This window comes from Ochotona curzoniae, unplaced genomic scaffold, assembly GCF_017591425.1.
Source record: "Ochotona curzoniae isolate NIBS_2020 unplaced genomic scaffold, NIBS_Ocur_1.0 scaffold_2453, whole genome shotgun sequence".
NCBI classification, from domain to species: Eukaryota; Metazoa; Chordata; class Mammalia; order Lagomorpha; family Ochotonidae; genus Ochotona; species Ochotona curzoniae.
In genome coordinates this window covers 3,721,407-3,748,371 of record NW_024467094.1, presented here as the reverse complement: position 1 = coordinate 3,748,371, position 26,965 = coordinate 3,721,407, and the positions used below count along the sequence as shown (strand labels likewise).

Genomic DNA, 26,965 nt, shown 5'->3' with positions numbered 1-26,965 from the left:
GTGCAGACATGTGTTAAGTTGCAAAAAGTGACAACTTTGATTCAAAGGGATGAAGAGCGATTGCCCCACGAAGAGACATACCCATGAGGAGTGGGCATTGAGCCTGAAGATTACCCAAAGGGAGGAGGGGAGTGGAAGGGCAGACAGAGAAGCACCTGCCCAGCTCTTCCAGCTCTAGTTTTGCGTCTTAAAAAAAAAAGTGAAATGGGGTTAGCAAGTATATTGTGATTACCTGCTGGTCTAGTTACAGTGAAGTTCATTTGCCGTGTGGTAATGTCAGATGTAGAAAATTCTCCAAGTTAGAAAGCCTAACCAAAATGGGCCTAGGGTTTTACTGTTGAACCATGGCGTCTAAATATTTTTTAAGATTGATTTATTTGTGTCAAACTTACAGAATACACCAACGGATGGAACATCCTGTCTTTGCTAACTAAATAAGATGAAAATAAGTGAATATTTTTTCAAAGATTTATTTATTTTTATTACAAAGTCAGATATGCAGAGGAGGAGAGACAGAGAGAAAGATCTTCCGTCTGATGATTCACTCCCCAGGTGACCACAACAGCTGGTGTTGTGCCGAACCAAAACCAGGAGCCAGGAGCTTCTTCCAGGTCTCCCACACAGGTGCAGAGTTCCAAGGCTTTGGGCCGTCCTCGACTGCTTTCCCAGGCCACAAGTAGGGAGCTGGATGGGAAGTGAAGCTGCCAGGATTAGAACCAGCACCCATATGGGATCCTGGTGTGTTCAGGACTAGGACCTTAGCCGCTAAGCCACTGTGCCGGGCCCAAGCGAATATTTTTAAAATGAAAAAGTTTAACATCACTTCACAACTTGACAATACCTTTCATACAACCCAAATGATCCTAATTAGCTATTGTCTTCCCAAGATGAGAAAGGGATCCTTTGATGATCTCTAAGTGGAAGACTCAGCTGCAAGGCTCATCTCCAGGGAGTATCCTTGTAGCATGGCTAGTTAATCTGCTGATTACCATGCTGTTGTAACAGTACTAGTTCAAGGATTGGTTGCTCTACTATACGTCCAGCTCCCTGCTAAGAGTGTACCTGTGGAGGCCACAGGTGATGACCAACTACTTGGGTCCACGTGGGAATCCTGAGTTCTTAGCTTCTGGTTTTAGCCAGACCAAGCAGTAAACAGTTGCAGCCATTTTGGAAGTGAGCCAACAGGGGAAGATCTCTCTGTCTCTCTCTCTTGCTCTCTCTCTCTCACTCCCTTCTCCCTCCCTTGCTTTCTGCCTTTCAAATACATAAATAAATGTTTAACAGAAAGTAACAGGCCAATGTTGTAGCATGATGAGCTAAGCCCTTTGCCTGCCCACTGTTCTGGTAATATATCTGAGTACCAGTTCAAGTCTTGGATGCTCCACTTCAGCTCCGTGCTAATGAGCTTGGGAATGTGGTGGGGGATGATGTGAGTGCTTGGGCCCCTGGCACACTCAAGGGAGACCCAGATGGAGTTCTTGGCTTCTGGTTTCAGCCTTGTCTACTCCTGCTTGTTGTGGCTGCTTGGGGAATAAATCAGCAGATGAACAATATCTCTGTTTTTCTAGTTCTGCCATTCAAATAAATAGATCTTTAAAAATACAACTTGATTTTGAACTTTAGTCTTAAGGAAGCCTATCAAAGAAAGAGTGAAGAATCAAGTTATCCTGCTGTCTTATGCTTCTGAAAAAAAAAAAGGAGGGGGTGGCATGGTAGCCTAGTGGCTAAAGTCCTCGTCTTGTATGCTGCAGGATCCCATATGGCTGCCAGTTCTAGTCCCAGCAGCCCTACTTCCTGTCCAGCTCCCTGCTTGTGGCCTGGGAAGGCAGTAAAGGACAGTTCAAAGCCTTGGAACCGTGCTCACATGTGAGAGACCTGAAAGAGGCTCCTGGCTTTGAATCGACTCAGCTCTGGCTGTTGCAGTCACTTGTAGATGATGGGGTGGAAGATCTTCCTGTCTGTCTCTCCTCCTCTCTGTATATCTGACTTTGCAATAGAAATAAATAAGTCTTTTTTTAAAAAAAGAAAAAATATTTATTTTTATTTATGTGAAAGAAGAGGATACAGAGAAAGGGGAATAAACAGGAAGAGAGCTTTCATCCACAGATTCATTCCCCAGGTGACCACAATGGCTGGGTCAGCCTGAAACCAGGAGCCAAGAACTCCATCCCTGTCTGCGATATGAATACCAAGGACCCAGATATTTCAAGCATCCTCTGCTTCTTCCCCAGGTGTAATAGCAGGGAGCTGGAGCACAAGTGGAGTAGCTGGGACTGAAACCAGTGTTCCTATGAGCTGTTAACACTGGCCCCATCTTAGATTTCTGATGTAAACATTTTAAATTCTAAATCATCATAGAGCCTGAGAAGAGAGTTTGTGCCAACGTTTGCTAGGGAGTCGAGCACAGGGGCAGCATTGCTTTTTAAGGTTGCTCACCCTGAAATTGAACCTGTTCAGATAACCATATAATGAGTTTATCAAAGTGACCAAGTCATTGCTTCAGCCTTCAGGGACCTCCTTCCAGTAACAGAAAGGTTGAAGCCAAATTAGCACCAAGGGATCACCTTGCATCATCATGCCCAGATTGCCACTAGACAGGTCTGGGTTCCTTGCACTCAAAAAGCACCCTAGACCCTGACACCTGCTCAGCACACTGCCGTGAGGGGGACTGTCCCTCAGTCTGATGAATACTCAGGGGAACTGCCAGATGGCTTCAAGGATGGCTGACACCCATGGGCTGATGTGTCAGGGGCACAACCAGGCTCCCTTTGTGATGCCACCTTATTATAGGACCCCCCAAAGTGGAGAGATTCCTGCAGAAACTGCCCTCTCCTGAGACGGGGTTCGTGCACCTGCTGCACAGCAGACTGGCCACCCCAGGCCAGTAGAAGGAGGCAGGGGTTTATATGCAGCGCGCGAAGCAAGGAAGCGAGCATTCGTAGACTCCCCATAGTCTTTGAAAATTCATTTTGCTATGGTCGCATTATCCAGGTGGCGCTGACTCCTATATTCTGTTGCTGATTTTTTTCTAAGAACCATTTGATCTTCAGTACAGCCATGCCTACAGATGAACAGGAAAAAAAAAATTGAGAAAACATCTAGTGATGAGGTCCTTGATTCTCAAGATGAGGATGATGCTCAACTTTTTCCCTCTTCTTTAAAGCCTTGCAGTCCGAGAGCCTGAGAGAACCTGAGGAGTTACCTTGTTTGATCTGTGCACTGCTGGCCTACCAAATGTTTAAACAAAATTGTTGAATCTGTTGCCATGTTACATCAGGAGAGGAAACCTGAAAATTTCTAGCCTGCCTCTTTCCCCCTCTCCTTCCTGTTGTTCCTTCTCTCAGCATCTCTCCCCTCCTTCCTCACTCCTCCTCCATTCCTTCTTACTTTGATAACTTGCAAGGCAAAAATACCAAGATAGATTCTTCTCTTTTTTCGCCTTCTTCTGGTTCTCTCCCCTAAATATTTTCCTGCAACAGTCAGGACTGGCCGAAGCCAGTAGTCCAGAATTTGAGTCAGATGTCCCACATGGGTGACAGGGATCCAGCCACTTGAGCGGTCACCTGCTCCCCTCGAGGCTGCTCATTAGCAAGCTGGAATCAAAAACCGAATCCGGACTGTAACCTGGGCACTTTGGTAGGAATTGTGGGCATTCCAGGCTGAGTCTTCACTGCTGTGTCAAGCACCAGCCCCGGCCTCCCTTGCCAGCTGAAACATCTGGTAGCCATCCCTACCTCCCTGGGCTCCTACACCCATTGGGGGCAGCACCCTGACTTCTCTTATCCAGCTCTTCCCCCTCCCTCCACGTTTCCCAGAATTAAAGCCACACTTTGCCATTTGTCATCTGGATTGTTTTCCTTAGAGCCAAAAAGTACTTGCATCGCTCATGTCTCTGTTACAAGTCGGAGATAATAAAGGATTAAGTGGACTAGTATTTAGGAAAATGGCCTTTTTGACTTACTTTGTCCTTGCTGGCCCTATCAGCTGTTGGCAGTGGAAAGGACCCACTGTCAGATCCTACTTTATTTTTAAAAATTCTTATTATTTCCAAGGCAGCAATTCACTTCCCGAATCTCACTCCCCGAATGCCTACAGCACCTGGGGCTGGACCAGGTCAAAGCCAGAAGCTTAGGATGCACTCCAGGGCTCCCCTATGGGTGCCAGAGACTCAGGTACTGGAGCCGTTCCACCTGCTGGCAGGAAGCTCCAGTTGGAAGAGGAGCCTCAGGACTGAAGGCGGGCATTCACATATTGAATACAGGTGTCCCGGTGACCTACTTCAGCTAGTTCTTGTCTGGTGTCATTGGGACCTGCTTCCAGAAATCCCCTCATGGTGACAAAGCAACCAAGAAATACATGTGCTGCCCTTGGCCATCCCTTCCAAGTCGCTTCCTCGGAAAACCACTATCCTTCCTTCAAAAAAAAAATATATATATATAATATAAATAAATAAATAAATATAGAGAGGAAATACCAATGACATATCCAAGTCTTGCTATGGAGTTGCTTTGTGCTTACTGGCTGGGGATTTCTTGTTTTCCTACTAGTTTCCAGTCTTAGGGCATCTGTTCTCAGTACGCATGTTTTATTGGCTTCAGTCAAGAAGGTGAGTTCCCAGAGGAAAATGAAACAACAGAAGCGACACTGACAGCCAACAGTGGTTATTATGAAATCTGTAATGAATTTTTATGAGCTATGGTCAGTCTAAATTTCAAATGCCTTACCACACACAAAAAAAAAGTAAATGAGATAATGGCTATGTTAATTACCTTGCTGTGATTATTCCATGATATATGTTTCCATCAACACATCATTGCATACATAAAAATTTTATTTATGTTTTGACTTGCTTATATTTGAAGATGACAAGCAAGACAGACAGGCAAGGCAGAGAAGGGTCTTCCATCTGCTGGTGTGTTCCCCTAAATGGCCCACAACAGCTAAGACTAACCCAGGCTGAAGCCCGGAGCCAGTCATCACATGGGCAACTCAGAGCGGACATTGGCAGAAAGCTACAGCCGAGAGCAGGGCGAGATGGAACCTTCCAGTGTGCAGGGATGTGGCAGACACCTCTCGTGTTGTTTTGGTCACCGTACCATTCACACTCAGCGCAAAACAACATAGATTTTTTTTTTAAGATTTATTTTTTTATTGAAAGGTTGATATACAGAGAGGAGAGACAGAGAGGAAGATCTTCCATCTGATGATTCACTCCCCAAGTGAGCGCAATGGCCGATGCTATGCTGATCCGAAGCCAGGAGCCCCTTCCGGGTCTCCCATGTGGGTGCAGGGTCCCAAGGCTTTGGGCCATCCCTGACTGCTTTCTTGGGCCACAGGCAGGGAGCTGGATGGGAAGTGGGGCTGCCGGGATTAGAACCGGTGCCCATATGGGATCCTGGGCATGCAAGGCGAGGACCTTAACCACTGCACCACTGCGCCGGGCCCCAACATAGATTTTTGAAAGTCAACAGGAGTGGGGAGTTGGGAAAGATAGTAAGGCAAAAGAGTGGCAAATGCACGGACGACAGCATCAGGAAAACCTTTCTCCGGGGAGCACACTTGGTAGCCTGCCTGCTCGTTACCCTGCATCCCCTCCATACCCAGGTGGTATTTGCAACCAGCCGTTTTCTCAGCATTCTGTCAGTAGCCCTAAGACTTCTGCCTGTCTCTCATCTTTCCTCTTTTTCTCCTGTTTTTTTCCCATCAGGTGGCAGCAGACTTCCAAGTCTTCAGGTTTGTCCAGCAGCTTACAGCCTGCGGGTGCCAAAGCTGATGCCCTCAGGGAAGAGATGGAGGAGGCTGCCAACCGAGTGGAGATTTGCAGGGTACCCACCCTCTTTGCTCTTATCCTCCTGGGTCACCCTGGGGAATCCCCCTGGGAAGTTTCCTTGGGCTCACTGAAGTTCTTCGAAACCTTGTGGGGAGTCTCTAGCTGAACACGCATGTTGCCAGGCGTGTCCGCCCACCTAGCAGCGTTGATCCTAGAGTCCAGGCTGAACCCCAGGGCCGGGGGCTTTGATAGTGACTGAGACAGGAAGGGAGGGTGCCTTGGCCCCTCGTGGTGTTCCCGCAAGGTGGGCAGAGAGACAATGGGAAGCCTTTGTAAGACATCTGAATCCCAAAGGCGGAGTTCTGGGTCTCTTGGGAAAGCTGAGACTTCAGCCCACGGAGGAATCTTGACCCATCTTGTTTCCCAAGTCGCCTCGTCATCCCCATGCCTTCTGGAAGGTACTGGTGTGTGAGCTTGAAATGCCAGCCGTGGGGACAGTCTCGGCAAAGATAAGCTTCTAAGAGGGAGAGTGTCATTCTGAAATCTGGCTCTCCTTGCAGACATGTCCTTCCTTTTTTAATTGGTACCCCACCTTCCTTGCCCGCAGTCTGTAGGACTTGAGCCACCAAGCATTCGTGATACTCTGCGTGGATATGCATCTGTTTCCATGCGTTGTCAGCTGGGTTTAATCCCAGGGCACAGAAGTGTCACATCTCTGTACGTGTCGTGGGCTCCTGTCCTGTCAGTCCCCTGGCCTTTTCAAGGAACATCTCTGTTCTTGGTGGCTCTCTCTGGTTTCGTTAGCTTGTCTTTTGACCTACTGCTTTAGGGACACCCTGTGCAGATGGTCCTGACCTTGCATTCTGGTGACATTCAGAATCAGATCGAATTTCTCTCTGGTGTTAGGCATACTGAAAGATGTCTAAAGAGCATGCCATCTCTCGGCATACAGCATCATGGAACCAAGCCAAGTGAAACCAGCACTTCAGCTCCAAGATTTCACCGTCATCTGAACCCCTATGTTAATAGCAAGGCCAGCCACGGCACTATTCCGGAAACATTGTTCTTTTGTCGCACTAATCTCACTTTTATTTTGTGCAATTTGTGTACCTACCATGGATCTGTGTTCTTCGGTTAAGAATCCTTTTGCAAACAAACAAGAAAAAGAATCCTTTTTTAAAAAATGCCTTTTCCAGTAGACCAGAGAAGGTGATGTTAAAGCGAGAATATTGAATGTAACTATTTAAATAAAGTTCAGTAGGTTTATATATTCTTTGGTAGCCTCATACATTTGCTATGTGCCCCCCAAAAAAATCATATTCAGTTCCTCTTCAGAGATTACAAAAGTAATACATGCTCATCGTAACCAGTGAAAAAAATGGCAACACTGCATCAAGGAAAACACCAATATCCTTGTTCTTGCTCGGCGACCCCTGTGGTTCCAAATGAGATGATCAGTTCCCGTCTTTTATTAACAGTGTGTTAGGACAGCATACCCTGTTACAGGCTGAGTAGTCCTGAGAGTTGTAAAGATGGAGAAGTAAACATTGGAGCCAGTTGTGGAACGGCCACTTCATCATACAAGCCTACACCCATCTGTAGCATTTTCCTAGTAACTCGTGCATTGGTTTTTAATCAATCCGCTTGGTTCAGCGAACACTGCAGACTGGATTCCTTGTGGTCATGCATTTTGTTGGTCTTCGTGTTGACCTTCCTGGTTTGGTGAACTGCCTTTGGGTATTGGCAGTTGGACCGAATGTCTTGTTTATGTAACACCTGTGTATTAGGGATCCTGTGCTTGTTTCTGTCTGATGTGCTGCAGGTGCGTTTTTAGCCTCCTGTTTATGCCTGTATTTCCTCGTCATACAACGGAAATACGTATGACATGTTGGTATTTGTATGATAAGGAAATATGTAATGTATGCCTGTATTTCCTTTGGATGGGAAAAGTTCCTGGGGAGCCCCTTAGGGGTCTTCCATCCAAAAGCTGGAATTTTCACTCTCATTTCATTTGAACATTTAGAATGTGTGTCACACACTCCTGTGCATGTTAATATACTTGAAGCGTGTTTTTGAACGTGGCGTGAGGGACAGAGGCTTAACTCAGGTGAATAATCAAATGAGCTACCCTCTTGAAGTGAGATGCTGAGTCTTACATTCACATGTTTCTGCATTTGTGGGGAAGTTCTGTTCTTGGGACTACAGCTTCTGTGATAATGACTTCGTAGCAAGTGCAGTCTCAACTCAGAGAACCTTCCGTTCTTCTGCCCAGTGCTGTTGGCTAGTTTGTGCCATCCCTCCATTCTTTTGCCCAATGCTCTTGGGTAGTCTGTGCCTTCCATCTTGTGTGGACTTGCAAGTAGTCAGCAGCCCAGTGACTGGAGCCCCAGGTGTGCGTCTTTGTGAGCACCCCAGTGTAGGTTTGGTTTAACTTCTCTTCTGACTTTGCTTATTTCTGCTTTGTTAATTGTCAAGTATTTTCGACATCTTCCTTGGTCTTCTCCTGCCCCAACTCCTCTCAGGATATCCTTGAGTTGACTGGTTTGATACCTTCTCATCAGTCAAGTCTTTAGGCCCCTGTGCCGTAGGGCAAGTCAGCCAAGCAGGTTGATGCTTATCAGGCTGCAGGTGCATGAATGGTTGAGTCCATGCAGGTGCATGAATGGTGCACAGAGGGCCAACCAGAACTCCCTCTGATCATCAGGAAACTCAGGTAAGGTAGTCGCAGAAGAAGGAACCTATTGAGACTCAGGCAGACGGGCAGGTGCTGCCTTGTTGCTTGCGAAGCCCACCCAATCTCTGCCTTTCCTTCTGGTCTTGAAGGAGTCAAGCCCCTGTCCTCGCAGCTGGTGCTTGCTTCCGCTCTTCACCCCGAGGCCCCAGAACCCCTGAACCCACGGTCTATCCAAGGAGCGTTAAGCGTTGACAATTTTCCAGTAAGAGGAGACAGAATCAGGAGGTAAATGTGGAGAAGATGGCGATGAGGACATGGATCCGTGTGACATCGGTAGCGGCAGATGTGTTTCATGAGGGACACTGGCTGTGGTCTAGAGCTTTCCACTGGAAGGCAGTGCTGTCTTCCCCCCTTCATCCCATTTGCTGTGGTCTCTCCATGTCCCATCACTTCACTTCTTATCCTTTCTTACTCCCCACATATTTGTGCATTTCCCACTTAGCTTTGTCTTATCTCTGTCTCTCTAATGAATAGATATATGGAGTACACTCCTGTCCATTGGTTCTCTCCCTATGTCCCCAAATTTGTGGCAGGGAGCTGGGCAGTTCCAGCTGAAGCTGAGAACCTGGAATTCAGTCTAGGTCTCTCACATACATAGGAGAAATCCAAGCACTTGGAATCATCACTGCTGTCTTTTAGGGTCTGTACCAGCAGGAAGCTGGATTTGGGCATCAAATCTTAGGCACTCTAAAAAGGATGTGGGCATTGCAGTCAGCAGCTTAACCACTAGTCCAAACACCTTCCCTGCATTCTGTCTGTCTCTCTTTCTCTCTCTCTCTCTTTCGCTGTCTCTCTTGTATGCTCTCTTTCTTTCTAGTTTGTCACTCCCACTTCACTTTCTTCCAATTGCATCATCATTGCAGTTTGGAAAACCAAGCCTGAATTCAGGGAAAGGTGGCAACTCCAAGGCAGAAGTGTACCCTGGATTGCTTTGCTCACAATCTGTGCTATCTCATAGCACCAGCCCTAGAAGTCTTATATTCTTGTTTTTTTTTTTGGGGGGGGGGCAGTGGGAAGACCATTGTTTCCACATTACTATTTTTTTTCTTGTATCTGGGAAAAGGGGGAAGATAAAGGGAGAAGCCCCATTCAGCCTCCCACCCATCCCAGGTCGCCGATGTGAGGCATGCTCCGAGGGCACTGCTCAAGTGGTTTTGATAGTTCAACAGTTCTGAAATGCTGCTAGTCTCACCATTCCAAGCAAGATGAAATCTCTCCAGAATCCAGTGGGCTGTCATAGTTCACTTTAGAGTCTCTGTTTGCCCAGATTTTCACTGCCAGCACATGTCTGGGGTAGTTGAATGATTTGTTCTGTCCTCCATCCTCTGTTGTGGTACCAAGTGTCCTCTGCATATATTCTTTACTAAATATATGAGGGTTTTTTTTTAATGCGATTAAATGAGAAGTTTCTTTTGGTACAAGAAGGTTTGAAATATGTGTATCACGTATGTGATGAGTCTTGAAAAAGTTCACAGAAAATATCTTTGATGAAACGTGCATACATTTTGAAAGTTTTGCACCAAAATAAACTCAACTCTTAATTAAGTTTTCCTTGAGTTTTTAAAAGCACTTTTATATGCGTGGACATTTATATTGTTGATTGAGAGCTCTAAGCATTGTTACTAAAGGTGGAAACCATGAAAGAAAAATTTAGTGGATGCTGCTGTTTGAAAATCTATTGGAAAAAAGCACAGTAATCCTTTACTGCTCCTCAAAGAATTAATAAGATTGCCAAAATTAAATAGCTAATTGGGGAGAATATTCACAGTATTTGATGAAGTCAATAGTCTCATCAAGCTAACGAGTTCTTCCAAATCTTATATGGAGAGGACTCGTTAGGAAAATGGGTATTCATTGTTGACAAAGAATCGAAAATGGGCAATAAAATGGAGTTGGCAAACTGGTGATAAATGTTGAAGTAAATTAGCCTCTTGATCAGCAAAATATAAATTATGAGGTTTTTTTTTTAGTAAGAGGCAAAAGATTTATACGACTGAAATTATGAGTTTATTCTTTAAATCCCCTTTGTGTGTGATAGAACTTCAAAAAGTACACAGAAAAATCATATTTTTTCCATTTTTTTCCCCATGAACTTTCGCAACCCCCTCAGATTTAATAATGATTTAACAATGAAAAAAAAAGTTGTTGCAGAAAATTACATACTTACAGGTTAGTATTTCAGATGGGGTATTTGCCAGTTTATATTAAAAGCAGGAATGTCCCAAATCATCATCTTTCTCATATTTAACTCTTAACAATGATTCCATCAGAAGTCTTGAGGCATTCGTTTGTCTTCCTGCGGACAAGTGCAGACTCTTCCGAGCTCTTCTGTAGGGATGGCTCAGGTGATGGGACGCAGCAGGTGTGTTGGCTGTAGCCCCTGCACCTTCAGAGTCTCACCGTTCCTCTCCTCTTTGTTCCATCCTCCAACCCACCCAGTTTGTACCTCATCCCTCCCAACTGCCAGGCTGGTGATGGCTGTCTCCAGAACAGAGCTGCTACCAGTATGGTGGTTGAATCCAGACCAGACCACTCTCTCCGACTTCCTCTGATCTGAAAGCATCCGCTGGAGAGAGGATGTGGTGGTGAAGTGTGGTCTTGAACCCATTTTACCCTTCGGGAAATTCAGCATCTCTGAGCCTCAGGTGTTCTTATTGTTCATTCAGCAAGTCTTGCATAAGCTCCTACTGTGCTAAGTGTCTGGGAGACTTGGTCAACAGATACTGTCCCTGAACTCTAGTGGCCTGCTACTCCCAAGTACTAACTTGTGAGAGTGAGGCTGGTGTTCTTGGAGACACTGTGCCCGGCAGACTATTCTCAGTGATCCATTTGCTTTTCCTCAGTCTTCATTCTCTGCCACAGCTGATTGAGCCATAGCATTGTTGAATCTGTGTGCTGAGCTCTGCAGTGAACAGACTTCCTCCTTCAGTTCTGTTGTCTTGTGCCCAGAGGACTCTCAGATAATGTCCCCAGCAATTGCTTTCCTGTCATGGGTGCTGGAAAGGAAGCAGATGGCTGCTGCGTGTCCCAGTGTTCTCACTGAAACTTGACTTCTTTGGCACCTGGAGAAGCTAGGGAGATGGGGTTGATGTTGCCTGGACAGGTTCTTCCTGAAGCATGTACTGGCTCACGCTCCTTCATCCAGCATCTGCAGGGACTTTCCTGTGCTGTTTGTCATGTACGTCCTTCTCATCCTGAACAGAATATCTCTATGCAGGACAGCCAGCCCAGGCCCACCCAACAGGGAAGAACCTTAGAGAGCCTGTGACTTGTGCAAACAAGTACAAAGCAGGGACATGCTCAGAAATACAGTTAGTGACACTGTGCATCCCATGCTATAGATGTCTCCACGGAACTGCCAACTGCCACCTAGAGGGGACAGAACATTCCAGATTCCAATGCAGTGTTGGGTCATAGCCACTTTTGACCCCATGGAAACTGAATGGTGTAGGGTTTATAAAGGCTGTGAGGTCCAGGTATGATATTGGATGAATCCAGAGTTTTTCCAGGTTCAGCATCCACAGATTTCTCTGGGTACACTCCTGTCCTATGAGCTTCCTTCCAGTAAGAGTTTCCATCTCTTCCGCTCGTGTTTGTAATGAGTCTGAGTGTTGACAATGAAGGCCAGGGCTGGAGAATATAATCAATGGAAAGGAAAGGCATAGTAGAGGTAGCAGCACCAGTCGGGGCTTGCTTCAAGATGGTGGTACAACCCACACAGATGTGTGTGTGCGGGATGGGCAAGGGCTTTGTCTGTGACACTAAGCATGCCCTCCCTGGTAGAATCCCTGGCATTAGATGTTCTTTGTCAACTTACTGTCTAGAGCCATGAATGGAAAAGATGGAGGTGCCTGGGGTGGGGTGGAGGGGGGAAGTTTGCAACATGTCAAGAGTCAGAAAAAATGAGATGAAGCAGCCTTTTGTGGCTCTTCTTCCATGATGTCTATTCTCCTATGCTAGCCTCTCTGTGTCATGTTCCACCTTGGTTGTGTCTTCTCTCACACAGGACCAGCTCTCTGCTGACATGTACAGTTTTGTGGCCAAAGAAATTGACTATGCAAACTACTTTCAAACGGTAAGGATGCAGAGCGGTAAAGCCTTTCCTAAGAGTCATGCGGGCCGACAGGAAAGGAATCGAGGCAAGGACTTGGGGACCAGTGGTTGAGCGATGGGATAGTTTCACTCTGGCTGTGACCTGTAACTGCGTCCTGCCATCTCTGATTTTTTGTGTGAATTTCATGCAAAACCTAAGGAGAAACCCCCATCCGTCCTTAAGGATTGAGCTCTGCTAACTGGGCTGTGGTTCCCTGCCAGGAGCTCAGGCTGAGCCCCTCTTTGCAGGGGACCCATGCATGGCAACCCATGGAGCTGGCTTTGATAGTCACCACCAGGGAGCAAATTCTGTTGGCATCTAATACGTACAGCACAGGAATGCTAATTCCCATCCTACAGTACATGGGACAGCTCCTTACCCCAAGCATTGTCTGGCCCCCAAGAATCACGAGGGGGGATGGTGAGAAGCCATGGTTTAGGATAGCAGGAGACTTAAAGAGAAAAACAAGATGGTGTCTACCCCAACCTCATCATGTATGTTTCATCTTGATTTTTTTTTTCTTGGTCAAAGACAGTGACAGGTAGGTGAGCAGTGGTTGGTGGGGCCTGATTTCCTGCCTTATATCTGTGGAAAATAGAGCAAATAGAGAAACCAGGAGACCCAAGATCCAAGTCTTACTAAACTTCAGTAATCTGGTCCAGATGATTAGCATGGAGATAAAGGTAAAGGAAGTAAAAGCAAAGAACAACAAACAAAAGTTGGCAGAAGAAAAGAACAAATACAATTTTTTCAAAAAATCCTTACACTCACCTGTTTTTTAAGTTGAAACTAAAAGTTTACAACCTGTACATTCTTTTTGGTTAGAGTGTGGGCAAACCAGTAAGTTACAAAGCGGGAAAGATGGAGGTTGCCCAGTCTTCACTGTCTCATTGAGTCTGAGGATACAGCGGTAGACCAGTTGCAGCTTTCCTAGTATGTTTGGTAGTGGGGTACAGGAGACCCTTCAGGTCTAGAAGAGAACTGACTCCTGTGGCTCCCGACTTAGAGTGTGCATTTTGAAACAAGGGTATTCATCCACATGTGTTTGGTTAGTTTTGTTTGTAATCTGTTTCTGAAACTAATGAAAGTGTCCCTATGCCAAACTCCCATGGACTTGCTGAGTGGCTTTTGTGTATTTGAATATTCCAATTTCTTGCTTGAAAAAGACTGTAGTTTTACTTGGGGCTAGAAGTGTCCATCCTGCCGACCCATTTCCACTCTTTCTCTCTCCACTCCCCTTGTACATGTCCACGTTGGGGGAGTGGTGCCAGAAAGAGATGTAGAAACTACATGGAGTGCCTACTGTTGTCTGTTGAGTTTCATCTGTTCTTACCACCCTTCACTGTGGCCATAGCAGTTCCACCTGTAAAGGATGGGAAGTAGAGTGTGCACTGAGCTGTAGATTCTGATCAGTTTTGTGTTTAGGGAGCTTGGCAGAGGCCGAGGCATCCGTCTCGTGCAGGCAGGTGAATCGCTCAATTCCATTGTGTGGCTCCTATGATTGCACCTTCTTTATTGCCTTTTACTTTGAGCTCGGAATGCCAGAAGGATGGGTGGGTGGTGGTAGAGGCAAAGCTTGCCAAGCCAGGCTCTTGCTCCAGGGAGCACTCTCTTAGTCTTCAGGAAACCACACTCCCGTCCCCTGCCTCCATTCCGCATTCCCATTGCACCGCTATGGAGGCTAAAGAGGAAGCATCCTTATGACGTTAGGCCAATTGGAGGAGGGAGCTTGGAATTCCAAACCCTCCTCCCCCCTCTTTGTCCCCATGACTGTAAGCTCCCACATGCAGGACACTGTCTGCATTGCTGCATTGATACATTGCTGCTCTTCTGTGAAGGCTAATGCTTGTCATTGCATTTCCTCAGCTCATCGAAGTGCAAGCTGAATACCACAGGAAGTCCCTGACGCTCTTGCAGGCTGTATTGCCCCAGATAAAAGCACAACAGGGTAAGTGCAGACTTTCCCCAGAGTGGAGAGGGCTGGCAGCCGACCTGCCTTCCCTGGGGCACAGTGGCTCCTTGGAGTTTGTGCACTTTGAGGCTCTGCCCCACATAGCCAGGGTTCCGTGAGCTGCCGAAACTTCACAGACAGGTGTCTTGATCAGGGTCTGGTGCAGCCACTCTTGCTCACACACACCATCCCTGCATGGGGACCCTACACATGGCTGGTGGGCTCTCCACAGATCACAAGAGTGGCGGCTCGCCTGGACTTGCGTCTCCCTGGAGGCCTCAGGAGGATCCGAGGACAGGAGGAAGGGTAGATTCTAGCCTGGGTGAGCTGTTCCCATTCCTGACCAGCCCTTTCTCACTGCTGTCTCCTCCCCCTCCCCAGAGGCCTGGGTGGAAAAGCCATCCTTCGGGAAGCCCTTGGAGGAGCACCTGACCATCAGCGGCCGGGAAATCGCCTTCCCCATCGAGGCTTGCGTCACCATGCTGCTCGAGTGTGGGATGCAAGAAGAGGTGGGTGTGAGCTCAGCCCAGCTGGTCCCCACAGAGCCCGTCTCCCTGGTGTCATCCCCGTTCCCTGGCCCTGGGAAGCCACACGTGGGCTACTGTAGCCTTTGGCACAGCCCTTTCCTGCAAGTGCTTTTGTGTCCTTGAGCTTCCACTTTTACAGGGAGAGTGGACGACTATGGGAGAGCAGTGTCATCTGGCCATGTTGATGATTATAAGCATGGTTAGCTTTCTGCACATCTGACATGGTCGTAGGATTCGTATGCTGCTCCTGTGGCTGCCCTACCACTTGTGCTCCCCTCCCCCTTCCATTCCTTTTCTTCCTCCTAATCGTCCACCTCCACCTGCTGCTGCTCCTCCTGAGTCTCTTGCTCATTCTATTCCTCCTTCCCCTCCTTCCATTATTCTCTTCCTTCTGTCCTCCTGCTACTGCTGCTCTGATTCTCTCGCTCAGTAAGTTCCCTAATTTTCAAAATGGAGTTCTACGTCATCTTGATAACACCTCTCACAGAGAGCCTGAAATAGACCTAATAGCAATACAAGAGGCACATATTCAGAGCTGCGTGTATGAAAGGCCCTGGGACAAATGGGTAGCAGTTGTTATTCTGTGACTGTGGGAATCACGTCCTCCTCCCAGAGGGTATTTTAGCATCTTCACTCCATCTTCCTTTAATCTGCTCAGTCAGCGTGTTTATTTCGGTATGCTATGCATCAATGACTGAGCAGAATTTGACGCAGTGAGCTGCAGGAGAGAGGAAGAGGGTGCTGTCTCAGGACCTTGCTGGGGAAAGTCTGGCCGGTAGCCTGACACATCGTAAATAGGCCGTCCGTCCTTGAGTCAGCACTGGTTCAGATGGACAGCCTCTGGGCTGGAAAGGGATATGTGTTGACTACTTGCCATGGACCACACCTGTGCCAGGTCCCGGACCTTCCCAAAGGAATGGGGTTAGATGTGATCTTTGTGTTCTGTGGACTTGTGGGGATCACATTGTATGTATCAAGGCATTTTCATATTGGTAATCAATGTTAACAATGAGAAGGTCCCTGCAGTCCCTGAGAGGGAGACTTGGTGGAGGGTGGCGACCATGCCTCCTCTTGCCCCACCCTTCTCTGTTTAAGCACGGGAAGATATCATTGAGCCTCACCCCAGGCTGTAGTCTGTCTTCTTTCCGCTTTTTCTCCTTCTTCTGGCCCTTCTTTTCTAAGTGGAATTCAGTGAAGCAGATTCCAGACAGTCCATCATTTCACTGATAATACTGCCATGTGTATCCATAAGATAGGAAGACCCCCTGTTTGTAAAATATGATCTTATGGTGTGCCCTTCAGAAGCACATACACTAAAAAACAGTATGACCTTATTTTTGAGCAAAATAGCAACGGGGTTTTAGGATAACTGCCATACTGGCTGGTGTGCACCTGTTCTTGAAGAGTGGACTCGGACCTTCCCCAGCTTTTCCATTGACTCTGCTGACTCTGCAGTTCCCATCATTCCACCTCTTGCCAAACCTCTTCCTGTCCCTGGCCTTTTTCCGTACTTTGCATCCACGCTCCCTTTACCAGCAGCTATACTCAGGTGGCCCCTAGCCTGGAAAAGAATGTCGTCTGCAACATCGTGATCTTAGCCTGGACAAGAGAAAAAGTGCACACCCCTCAGGTTCCATGAAACCCTTTAGGCATCCATTGATCTGACTTACCCCATATTGAGGAAGGCATTAACCATCGTTGCAATACCCCAAATTTGCAGGACCATTTCCTCTTAAAGCAACTTGAAAGTGCGCATGTCCATGGCCATAAAACATGAAATGAGCAAGGGGTGTTTGCAGCTGGTCTCCCTGTCTGTGGGCTGCAACACAGAAGTCCAGGAGCTAAGAGGCCAAAACAAAAGCTGATCAGCTGGAGGATCCTTTCTAGCTCCGACCTGCCCAAGCCTTCCTTTCTCTTCCTCTGTGTTTTCTCTTTGAGGCTTGCTTTTGCTCTGTGGAATGCTTGTTGCAGTTGGGCTGGCTGGTAGCAACTCCCAAGTAAGTAAGAATAGAGGGACGGAAGGAAGCTGCCTCACCCCCTCTCCCCTCACCCCATGTCTGCACTTCCCCTGAGGATATAGGTTTTAATTGGTTCTAAAGGTGTATCCGTGGTTTCTCACAACACACATACACACATACACCTTTTCGTGCAAACTACCAGACTCCCACATCTTACCAGGTATCAGTCAAATCCTTTTTCAAGAATTAACTCAGTGGGGCCAGTGTCACACAACACAGTGGATTAAGCCACCTCCTACAATGTCAACAACCCATATAAATGGTAGGTTTTTGTCCCAGCTGCTCCACTTCCAATCAGTTTCCTGCTAATGCGCTGTGAGAAAACTGCAGAAGATGGCCCGAGTAATTGGGCACCTGCATCCATGTGGGAGACCCATACGGAGTTCCAGCCAGGCTCCTACTTCAGCCTCCATCATTGCAGGCACTTGAGGATTAAAATAACAGGTGAAAAATCTATCTGTCCCTGTCTCCGACTTGACATTTGGAGTAAATTTTAAAAATTCACTGAAATGTATAAGAATAAAAAGTCTGAATGCCCAGGGTTCATTGATCCAACAAATGCCAAATCAGTAGGGTGAACCAACCCTCCCCTAGCATCTGGGGACCCTATAGTAAACCCACTTCTTCCTTAGCCATTGCTTATATTGGAAGGGGAAAACCTTTAGAAAGCAGGAAAGACAAAGTACACGTTGGAGTTGGGTTAGTAACTGGCTCCTGTGCCATGGGTTGCAAGGAGTCACAGGCCCTCTGTCTTTGGGCAGGGCCTCTTCCGCGTCGCCCCCTCTGCTTCCAAGCTGAAGAAGCTGAAAGCGGCTCTGGACTGCTGTGTAGTGGACGTGCAGGAGTACTCGGCAGACCCCCATGCCATCGCAGGTGAGTTGCACATGCTCCGGGTGAGGACTTCCTGAGGGCTGCAGAGGGGAGCTGCAGGGGCAACAGCCCCAACGGGGATGCTCGGGTCAGTGGCTCCCTGACACTTGCCGGACATGTCCACCCATAGACCTAGGTTCAGGCTTGCTTAGACCAAGCTGTCCCCCAAGCATGCAGAGAGAAGAAGAGGTGGTGCAAGGGTGGGAAGGGGAAGGCCAATGCTGTGGTCAACCCACATAGGCCAGCCAGAGCCCTGGGTCTGTTCACATGGGAAGCCACTCTTCTGGTGGGGAGAGTCTGACCCTGGTAGAATGCATACAAGTACTGTGTGCTGTCTGGACTCGTCTGCCAGGTCCTGATGTCTTACGGTCAGTGCTGTGTTCCTTCCCAGGAGCTTTGAAATCTTACCTCCGAGAGTTACCAGAGCCTCTTATGACCTTTGAGCTTTATGACGAGTGGATCCAGGCTTCCAAGTGAGTGTCGGAGCATCTTATAAGTTCAAGAGTATTTCAAAGTACGGTTGTCATCCTCCCGTGTCTACACTGCGGTTCATGACTGCTCAAGTCCCTGATACGAAACAGGGTAGAGTTGGCCTAGAGCTAACACACAACCTGTTGTGTGCTTGTAAATCTGGAGGACTTATACCCGACACAATGTATAACACAATAGAGGGGAATTATAGCAAGAAAAAGTTCATATGACTCATGCAGACACAACCATCCTAGGCATGACTACCTAGAAAGTGATCTGCAGTTGGTTGAATCTGTGGGCGTAGAATGCATGGACATGGGAAACCATCAGTATCGATTATGTTACCCACCTCTCAGCATCCACCATGAAGGAATGCTTGCACGTGTGCTGAACGAGGGGCATGCTGGGTTATCTACTGTGGCATTATTTGGGAGAACAGAAGCGTAGACATTCCTAAGGGTTCTTTAGCAAGGAATATGGGCATGACTACATAAACCTTGCTGTGTCCACACCATGGAGTAGTCTGAAGAAAGTAAAAAGTTAAACTAGACATGCTAATGTGGCAGTGCCCTGGCATTTCTTGTTGAGTGAAATAAAGCAACTTAATGGAGACACCTGAAATCCTCTCCTGGTCATGAAAGGAAAAATTGGCACCCATTTCTCACTCAAAAGTGTAGAATTCGGGGAGCTTCTGACTGTAAGGAGATGAAAGAGGGCTTAGAAAGGGTTCGAAAAGGCAAATATGTGGCAGCAATTGTTTCGGGGGGCAGAGTAGGACAAGGAAGAAGCTCTGGGGTCTTGACCCTTGTCTGTAATCATCAGGTATAAGTTCATACCAGTTAACCAATATAACATGAGGGCACATAACCTGAGGGCTCTGGGTGTCATCCACTTCTCCCAAGGCTGAGCCCACCCTAGGTGGAAACCTTGGTCAAGAACAAAGCCCAGGAGTCGAGGGAGGCTGGCAGGACAGGGCATGTGGAGGGTGCTTCTCTCCTTGGGTAGGACCTGTGCCCGCACCCAGGCTGCCAGCTGATAGAGGTTGCAAGTGATGGCCACGCCCCTTCCCTGGACCGCTGTCCAGGAGCTGGCTATGCTGCAGATAACATCCATCAAGCAGAATGGCAGGCTGCCTCTGCTGTGTGCAGCAGAAGAGGTGGGCTACCTGACCAGTGTCCTGTCTTCTCAGATGACCCCAGCCTCTGCCCTCCTGCTCTGACCTGCTAACCCTGGCCTGAGTTCATCTAGGGCATAGGAACTGTGCAAAGAAAACAGTTGAAATAGCACTGGATAAGATGAGAAGACAGGGGAAAATAACAACCATGAGTTTTAATAAGAATTGACTGGTTAGGGCCCGGCGCGGTGGCGCAAGTGGTTAAAGGTCCTCGCCTTGCACGCCCGGGATCCCATATGGGCGCCGGTTCTAATCCCGGCAGCCCTGCTTCCCTTCCAGCTCCCTGCCTGTGGCCTGGGAAAGCAGTCGAGGACGGCCCAAAGCTTTGGGACCCTGCACCCGCGTGGGAGACCCGGAAGAGGCTCCTGGCTTTGGATCGGCATAGTATCGGCCTGTTGCGCTCACTTGGGGAGTGAATCATTGGACGGAAGATCTTCCTCTCTGTCTCTCCTCTCTGTATATCCGCCTTTCCAATGAAAAAAATAATAATAAAAATAAATCTTTTAAAAAAAAAAGAATTGACTGGTTAGAATGGTTAGATTCTTACCAAATATTACAGTTACTGATATGGAGCCAGCACTGTGGTGCAGTGGGTTAAAGATGCCACTTGCAACATCAGCATCCCTGTCACTGCCCGATTGATTCCTGGCTGTTGCACATCCAATCTAGTCATCTGTTAATGCACATGGGAAGGGATGGGAAAATGGCCCAAACAGTTGAGTCCCTGTAGCCCGCTGAGAGACCCAGATGGAATTCCTGGTTTCTGGGTTTAGTCTGACCCAGCCCTGGCCCTTGCAGCCATCTGGGGAGTGAACCAGTAGATGGAGTATCTTTCTGATTCTCCTGCTGTGTTGCTTTTCCTTCTGAAGAACGTAAAGAAATAAATATTTCATTTTTTTTTTCTATCAATTTTGCAGTATCCAGGAGCAAGACAAGAGGCTTCAGGCTCTGTGGAATGCTTGTGAAAAATTGCCCAAGGTCAATCACAACAACATCCGGTGAGTAGATTGATTTAACCCCTGATTTCCTAGCTCAAAGTCATGGCAACCAGCATGCCCAGCGCTTTAAAAAGTATCCAGGGTATTGTTTTAAAATCATGGTCTCGACCTCCAACAACCTTCAGAGATAGGAAACTCTGAGAAGCCACAAGACTTCAAGGCTTTGCCCAACTGCCTGCCAGGGGCCACCTAAATTCCTTGATTTGCAAGGAGCAGTGATTGACACCTACCTTACGGGTACCAGGGATTTATGGTAAACATAGGTGCTCATGGGCTCCTGGGAGAAGCTGATCAGCACTGGACCAGAGACAGGTTGTCCTTGAGTTTGACCACAGGAAGTTGAGGCCAAAAGATTGTCCTGCCCGTCAATTCGTGAGACGCAGCTCTTCTCCCTGTGTCTGCCTCGCACTGGTCCTGTCCCACCGGAGCTCTTTTTTCCTGCCATTCTGCAGATCTCCCTCGTACCCTGGGCTTCTGGGGCTCTGCACTGTCCGCTCCCCCATTACCTCACCTCGCCGGTGCCCCTCTGACCCTGTGCCACTTCTCCTCCATGCTGCTCAGGGATGCAGATTTGCATCCTGTGCGCCTGATGCCATCTACCTGATTAACTCCAAAATTTCCATGTAGATTTGCCTCTTTTGGGTGTAGACTTGGAAGAAGCGGAAGCAAGGAGTTGGGTAAATACTAGTCTTCATAGCAGCACTGATCACTGGCAACGGCAATGTCTGTGAGTGGATAATCAAAACGTACCGTGGATGCACCTTGGATGATGGCTGTAGGATTCAGATTCTTGCTCCTGTGTGGATGAACTGTGGGCACACTATGCTGAGTGAAAGAAGCCAGACACAGAGAGGACAAATGGCGCCTGACTCCAGTTATGTGAGATGCCTGGAGTAGTCAAGTTCATAGAGACAGAAATGATAGTTGATGGTTGCCAGGACCCGGGAGAGGAGGGGAAGCGGGGGAGTTATGCTCCATTGGCACTGATGCTGTTATTGATACTACTAGTAATAGTTTCTAGGTGAATGGAGCACTGATGGTATCAGTGTCAACGTACTCAATGCCACTGACCCATCACCTGATATTTTATCCCAAATAAAAAAATGGAACCCCACCAGCACGTGTGTGGGTTAGGTCTGGGGACAAGCCAGGCTGGGCGAGTTCATAACACTCACTGGTAGATGTGAGAACCAAGATGGAGTGCAGTATAGTCCAGGTTGGGCCACAGCACCAGCCAGTTCACGTTACAGCCGGGACTCGGGGCTGGTTGGGTTGTGCTAGGCTTCAGTACCCACCAGCAAATGCCAAGGTGAGGTGGGTCATGCCGGTCTGGGCAGCAGCACCCACCAGCACATATGAGAGCTAGGGCAGGGGGCTGTAAGCCCTGTAGGTGAGCAGTGGACTTCCCTGCTGGACCACTCCTCCTCCTGGTGAGCATGAGCATGGGACTAGGGACAGATGAGGCCAGGCAGCGTTACAACACCTGTTGGCCTTCATGTGAACTGGGTTGGGGGAGAGCCAGGCATGCAGGCTGGTTGGGGCTTTGCCGCAGCCTCAGCTGGCAAGTCCTGGTACTGTGGACCAGTCCTGTCAAGGCAGACTACAGGACCATCTTGAAAGTACAAGATCTGGGACTGGGAGCAGGCCTGGCAGGGAAACTGGGTACTTCTTTGATGGTTTGCAACTCCCCCTGGTTGAGCATGAGAACCAAGGCTAGGCGTGGGCCTGGATAGACAGGCAGTGTCTCCTGCCAGCATGAATGTGGGCTGAGTAGTGGGGTCAGTTGGGTTGAGCTCTGCTCCAATGCCCATTGATGTGTATGAGAGCTGAATGGACCAGTCTGCTGCACATACCACCATGCATAATAACCAGCGCTGAGGCAGGCCTGGTGGGAGTTATTGGGGGTCTCTCTGACTAGGCTGAAGTTCCTGCTAGTGTTTGTGAGGGCCAAGTGTGTGGTGAGCAGGATTGAGCAGGACCGCAGTATCCATTGGTTTGCGTAAGAGGTGGGGCTTGGGACAGAACTGACCCAGCAACTGCAACCACCAGTATGTGTGTAGGCTGATGTGGGTGACAGACTGAGCTGGTCCCCATACTGGCTGGCACACACGGGAGTCAGGTCTGGGATCACCTCAGAGGTTTCTTTGGGAATCCCCCCAGTTGAACCACCAAAATCAGAATTCCTCCTATGGGGAAAAAGGCAGGCTCTATGGTCTGATTGTGGAGTGCTTGTGTCAGAACTGGGCCTGCTCAGTGGCTAAGATGGAGCAGTGGACAGCATGCTCAAATGCTCATAGAGGATATGGCAGTCCATTGGGACCTGTAGAGGGCTTGTGGGTGCCAGAGCAGAGGATGAAGAGCAGAACAAATTGGACAACTACCCCAACCAAATGTTGACAGCAAATATTTAGGCAAATGGAGAATCTAAGGTAGACTGCATCAGCCAGTAGACCTTGGAAGGATTTTCTCAACCTTGGAGCAATGAAATCAAAATTAAGAACATCTCAGAACTATTGAAACCACTTGAGCAGTGTTGTTGGAGCATGCTGCACACCCTGGGATGACATCAGGTGGCCGTCCCCCATCCCTGGGTACTGAGGCTGTGTGAGGCTTCTCCCCGTATCTTTCCTCTTCCCACAGATCCAGGGAGAAGAAAAACAAAAATTGGAAACAAGGGTCTCATCCACTTTTGCTTAATCCTCAACCCTTCCCACCTTAATCAGTAGTCCACATTCGCATGCATTCTTCTCAATTATGTAAACATCATCAAACATAAAATCAATAAATAAACAACTAAATTAAAACCAAGAGCGGAAATGCAATCCATGCAACTCCTTGCACGCTGGTGATCCCAGCCCTGGACCACTGGCTAGTCAGCGCATCAGCATAGTCCCATATTCCTATCCAGTGCTGTTTGACCCCTTACGGGTGAATCACAGCCAGGGCAGGCAAAGGTGGCATGGTGGTAGGCAAGTGATGGCATGACAGAGCCCGACTCTGGTTCTCTGTCTGCTGGACTGATGGAAGAGGAGTTAGAACCTGCCAAAGGAATGACTTCAAGCATGAGCCAAGCAAGATAGGGTCTTTTGGTCACCAGCACTCTGGAAAAGTCATTGTAATGCACCTGCCCTTGTGTCATTTGAAAGTATTCCACTTGGTAGCTTTCAGTGTATTGATGGTATTGACAACCATCACTGCTGCCTCATCTTAGGACATTGTCATCACTCTCAGAAGAATCTACTCCCATCAAGAGTCGCTGTTCATTTCTCTCAGCCCAGCCCAGCCAGCCACTCATCTTTCAGCCTCTACAGATTTCCCCATTCTGAACACTCCCCACACAGGGTATAAGATGTGTGGCTTCTTGGCACCTGGCTCATTTCACTTAGCATTAACGTTTGCAATCCATGGGCCAGGCTGTGTGAGCACTCTGTCCCTTGCTGTGACTGAGTAGTATTTCTTACTTATCCGGGCATCCGTTGGTGGGCATGTGGGTGGTCTGCTCCTTCTGGCTGTTTTGAATCCGGCCGTGGATGTTCACATACAAGTTTGTGGGGAGCAGGGCATATTGAGTGAATTCTTAGGAGCAGACTCGCTGGGCCCCTGTACTAAATCTCTTTGAACACTTCTTCATTAGATCCTTCCAGCAAGCCAGAGGACACCGCCCCTAGCACGTGGCTGTCCCTGCAGGAGAGACAGACACTTGGCTTTTTGCCTCCATACACAGGGAGTATGGCAGATACCCGCGCTCAGAAAGAGGGAGGAATTTGAAGACCTCTCATACTACATCCAAAGGAAATAGGCAGATTTTTCTGGCCAGGGTTCAGTAAAGCAGATGTTGACCTCTAACTGGACAAGAGACAGGTCTGTCTGTCCTTTTTGGAAAAGGGATGCAGAACTTCCATATTCCAGCAGCTGCTGCTTATGTCCCCCTGCAATCACAGGCTACATGGGTCATCTTGTCAATGAGTTGCACTAAAGGGGGAAAGTTTCTCACTACCTCTGGGAACACAGGTGCCGTTGAGCGTTGGTTAGCTTAACCCTTCCTGGGTGGACATTAAGAACAGGGGTTAAGAGGCCATTTGGAACCCCTGTATCTCATGTCACAGTGTCCCAAGTTCAGGGCCCACCAGCTCCGCTTCTGATTCCAGCTTTCTGCTTTTTGCTTGGAAGTAGAGCAGGTGATGGCTCCCACAGGGGAGATCCAGAATAGCGTTTCTGGCTCCTGGCTTTGAGCTGGTCCTGCCCCAGTTGTTGTGGGCATAAGGAAACAGATAATGGCAGATCTTTTTTTCTGTCACTCTCCATGTATACCCCTATCTCTACCTTTGAAATACATTAAAAACAAAAAAAAAAACTTAATGAGGGGCCCAGCGTAGTGGACTAGTGGCTAACGTCCTCACCTCACACAAGCTGGGATCCCATATGGGCAACTGGTTTGTGTCCCAGCTGCTCCACTTCCCATCCAGCTTCCTGCTTGTGGCCTGGGAAAGCAGTAGAGGATGACCCTAAGCTTAGGGACCCTGCACCCACATGGGAAACCCAGAAGAAGCCCCTGGCTCCGGATCAGATCAGCTCAGCTCCGGCCATTGTGGACACTTGGGGAGTGAAGTAGCAGATGGAAGATCTGTTTCTCCTTCTTTCTCTGTATATCTGCCTTTTCCAAAAAAATAAATCTTTTAAAGCTCTCAATGAAAAACAAGCAAGTAAATCCATCTGTCCCCCTCTCACTTCCTTTCAGATACTTGATCAAGTTTTTATCTAAGCTGTCAGAATACCAAGATATAAACAAGATGACACCCAGCAACATGGCTATCGTTTTAGGACCCAACCTGTTATGGCCACAAGCAGAAGGGTGAGTACTGTCGAGGAGGTTATGCAGGTGGACCTGCAGGAGGGATTGGGACTCCCGTCGTTGCCAACCTCATTGATTGTTCACGTCCTGTGCCTGCCAAGGCTTGCTGTGATGTTAGCTTGAGAAAGAAGGCTCCAAATTGTGTTGGTCTTCCTTACCAATAGCCTGAGCCACACACAGGGCTAACTAAGAGAAGGACCTTCTCTGAGCCCGTCTTGAGTCAAGAAGAGAAAGGAAATGGGACAATGCAGGCCAGCTCTTGCAGGCACTGCACGCTCGGTGTGAAGAGGGCAGACCCATACCTGCATGGGGACTTAGCGGGCTGGAAGGAGGATGAGCTGGCCATGAGGAGACTCTCGCCTCACGCTCAAGAGGCATTCCTGGGATTGCCCCATGCCGCAGAGGAGGAAGACGGGCGTTCAGCAAGGGACCGGATCCTGCCCAAGGGGAAAGCGGCTCTCCTGTAAGGTTTGTGGGGTTCCAGGCTCCAGCGGCCTCTCACCTGCCCTCTCCTTTGCCTGTGCCCACAGGAACATCACGGAGATGATGACCACCGTGTCACTGCAGATTGTGGGAATCATCGAACCCATCATCCAGCACGCGGATTGGTTCTTCCCTGGGGGTACGTGGTGACATCCAGAGGTGGGAGGCAGGGATGGCACTGGGAGCTCTGAATGGTGGCAGCCTAGAACTGCTGCCCTGCAAATGGTGTTTTGCTTTGTTTTCCCAGACATGTAAGCCCGTGTACATACACACACACACACAAAACCCATGAGTGCACATGCGCCCAGTTAACATGGTAAAGTCAGCGCCCTCCTCTCTAAGTTTTGAGGGACTTTCTGGCCTAAAAGTGTCCACCATCTGTGGCAGCCCAAAGCTCTGGGGTCCACTGGTCTGCCCGGAAAGAGGGGGTAGCGTGACATCTTCAAGGGGTGCCCCATATTCCCAGTCTTTCTCCCACTGCGGAGATCTGTGGGCCACACCACCCATCTCCAAGTGGTGGCAAAGAAGAGACTCCCCTGCTTAGAGCAAACATGGACCAAAGCCAGGAGCTGAGGTGGATAGGAACTTGATTCAGGGCTCGTGCCTCACCTAGACACTGTCTTTTCTGCTCCACTTGTCCCGAGAGCATCCTCCTGCCCATACCAGCATGTAAAGGTGCTTGAGTTTGGCACTCATTGACAAGTCATGGGATTCTTTCCCATGCCTGGTTCAACACAAGGCTGTCTAGGCGGCTTCCTAAGAGGGAGTTGCACAGCTTTGCATACTTTCTGTGGCCACGGAAGCTTTGGGACATAAGGCTGTGGCTCCCTCAGGCAGTGGCTTTGAAGAAGCAAAAGCAGTGACAATGAACTCGATGCTTGCTTACAACAGCTGCACTTGATGTTTCGTGAACCTTGAAGGTGTGCTGTTGGCTGTGATGGCACGCTAATGCTGTGCAGTGTCCATCAGAGGCAGTCAGTCCATGCTGAATCCAGCGTTGAGGTTTTCTCTCCCTTTTGCTTTC

At 48.3% G+C, this 26,965-nt stretch overlaps 1 protein-coding gene across 4 annotated transcripts in view; it reads left to right on the top strand.

Moving 5' to 3' along the window:
- ARHGAP44 (Rho GTPase activating protein 44) overlaps positions 1-26,965 on the top strand; it is a 129,725-nt gene that overhangs the window by 85,126 nt on the left and 17,634 nt on the right. For all 4 annotated transcript variants that reach the window (XM_041000413.1, XM_041000412.1, XM_041000415.1 and 1 more), the window contains exons 7-15: positions 5,708-5,825; positions 12,511-12,579; positions 14,464-14,545; positions 14,930-15,057; positions 17,855-17,966; positions 18,355-18,436; positions 20,526-20,606; positions 25,345-25,458; positions 25,989-26,080. In XM_041000413.1, coding sequence (XP_040856347.1) covers positions 5,708-5,825; positions 12,511-12,579; positions 14,464-14,545; positions 14,930-15,057; positions 17,855-17,966; positions 18,355-18,436; positions 20,526-20,606; positions 25,345-25,458; positions 25,989-26,080 — 878 coding nt within the window. The remainder of the gene's footprint in view (positions 1-5,707; positions 5,826-12,510; positions 12,580-14,463; positions 14,546-14,929; positions 15,058-17,854; positions 17,967-18,354; positions 18,437-20,525; positions 20,607-25,344; positions 25,459-25,988; positions 26,081-26,965) is intronic.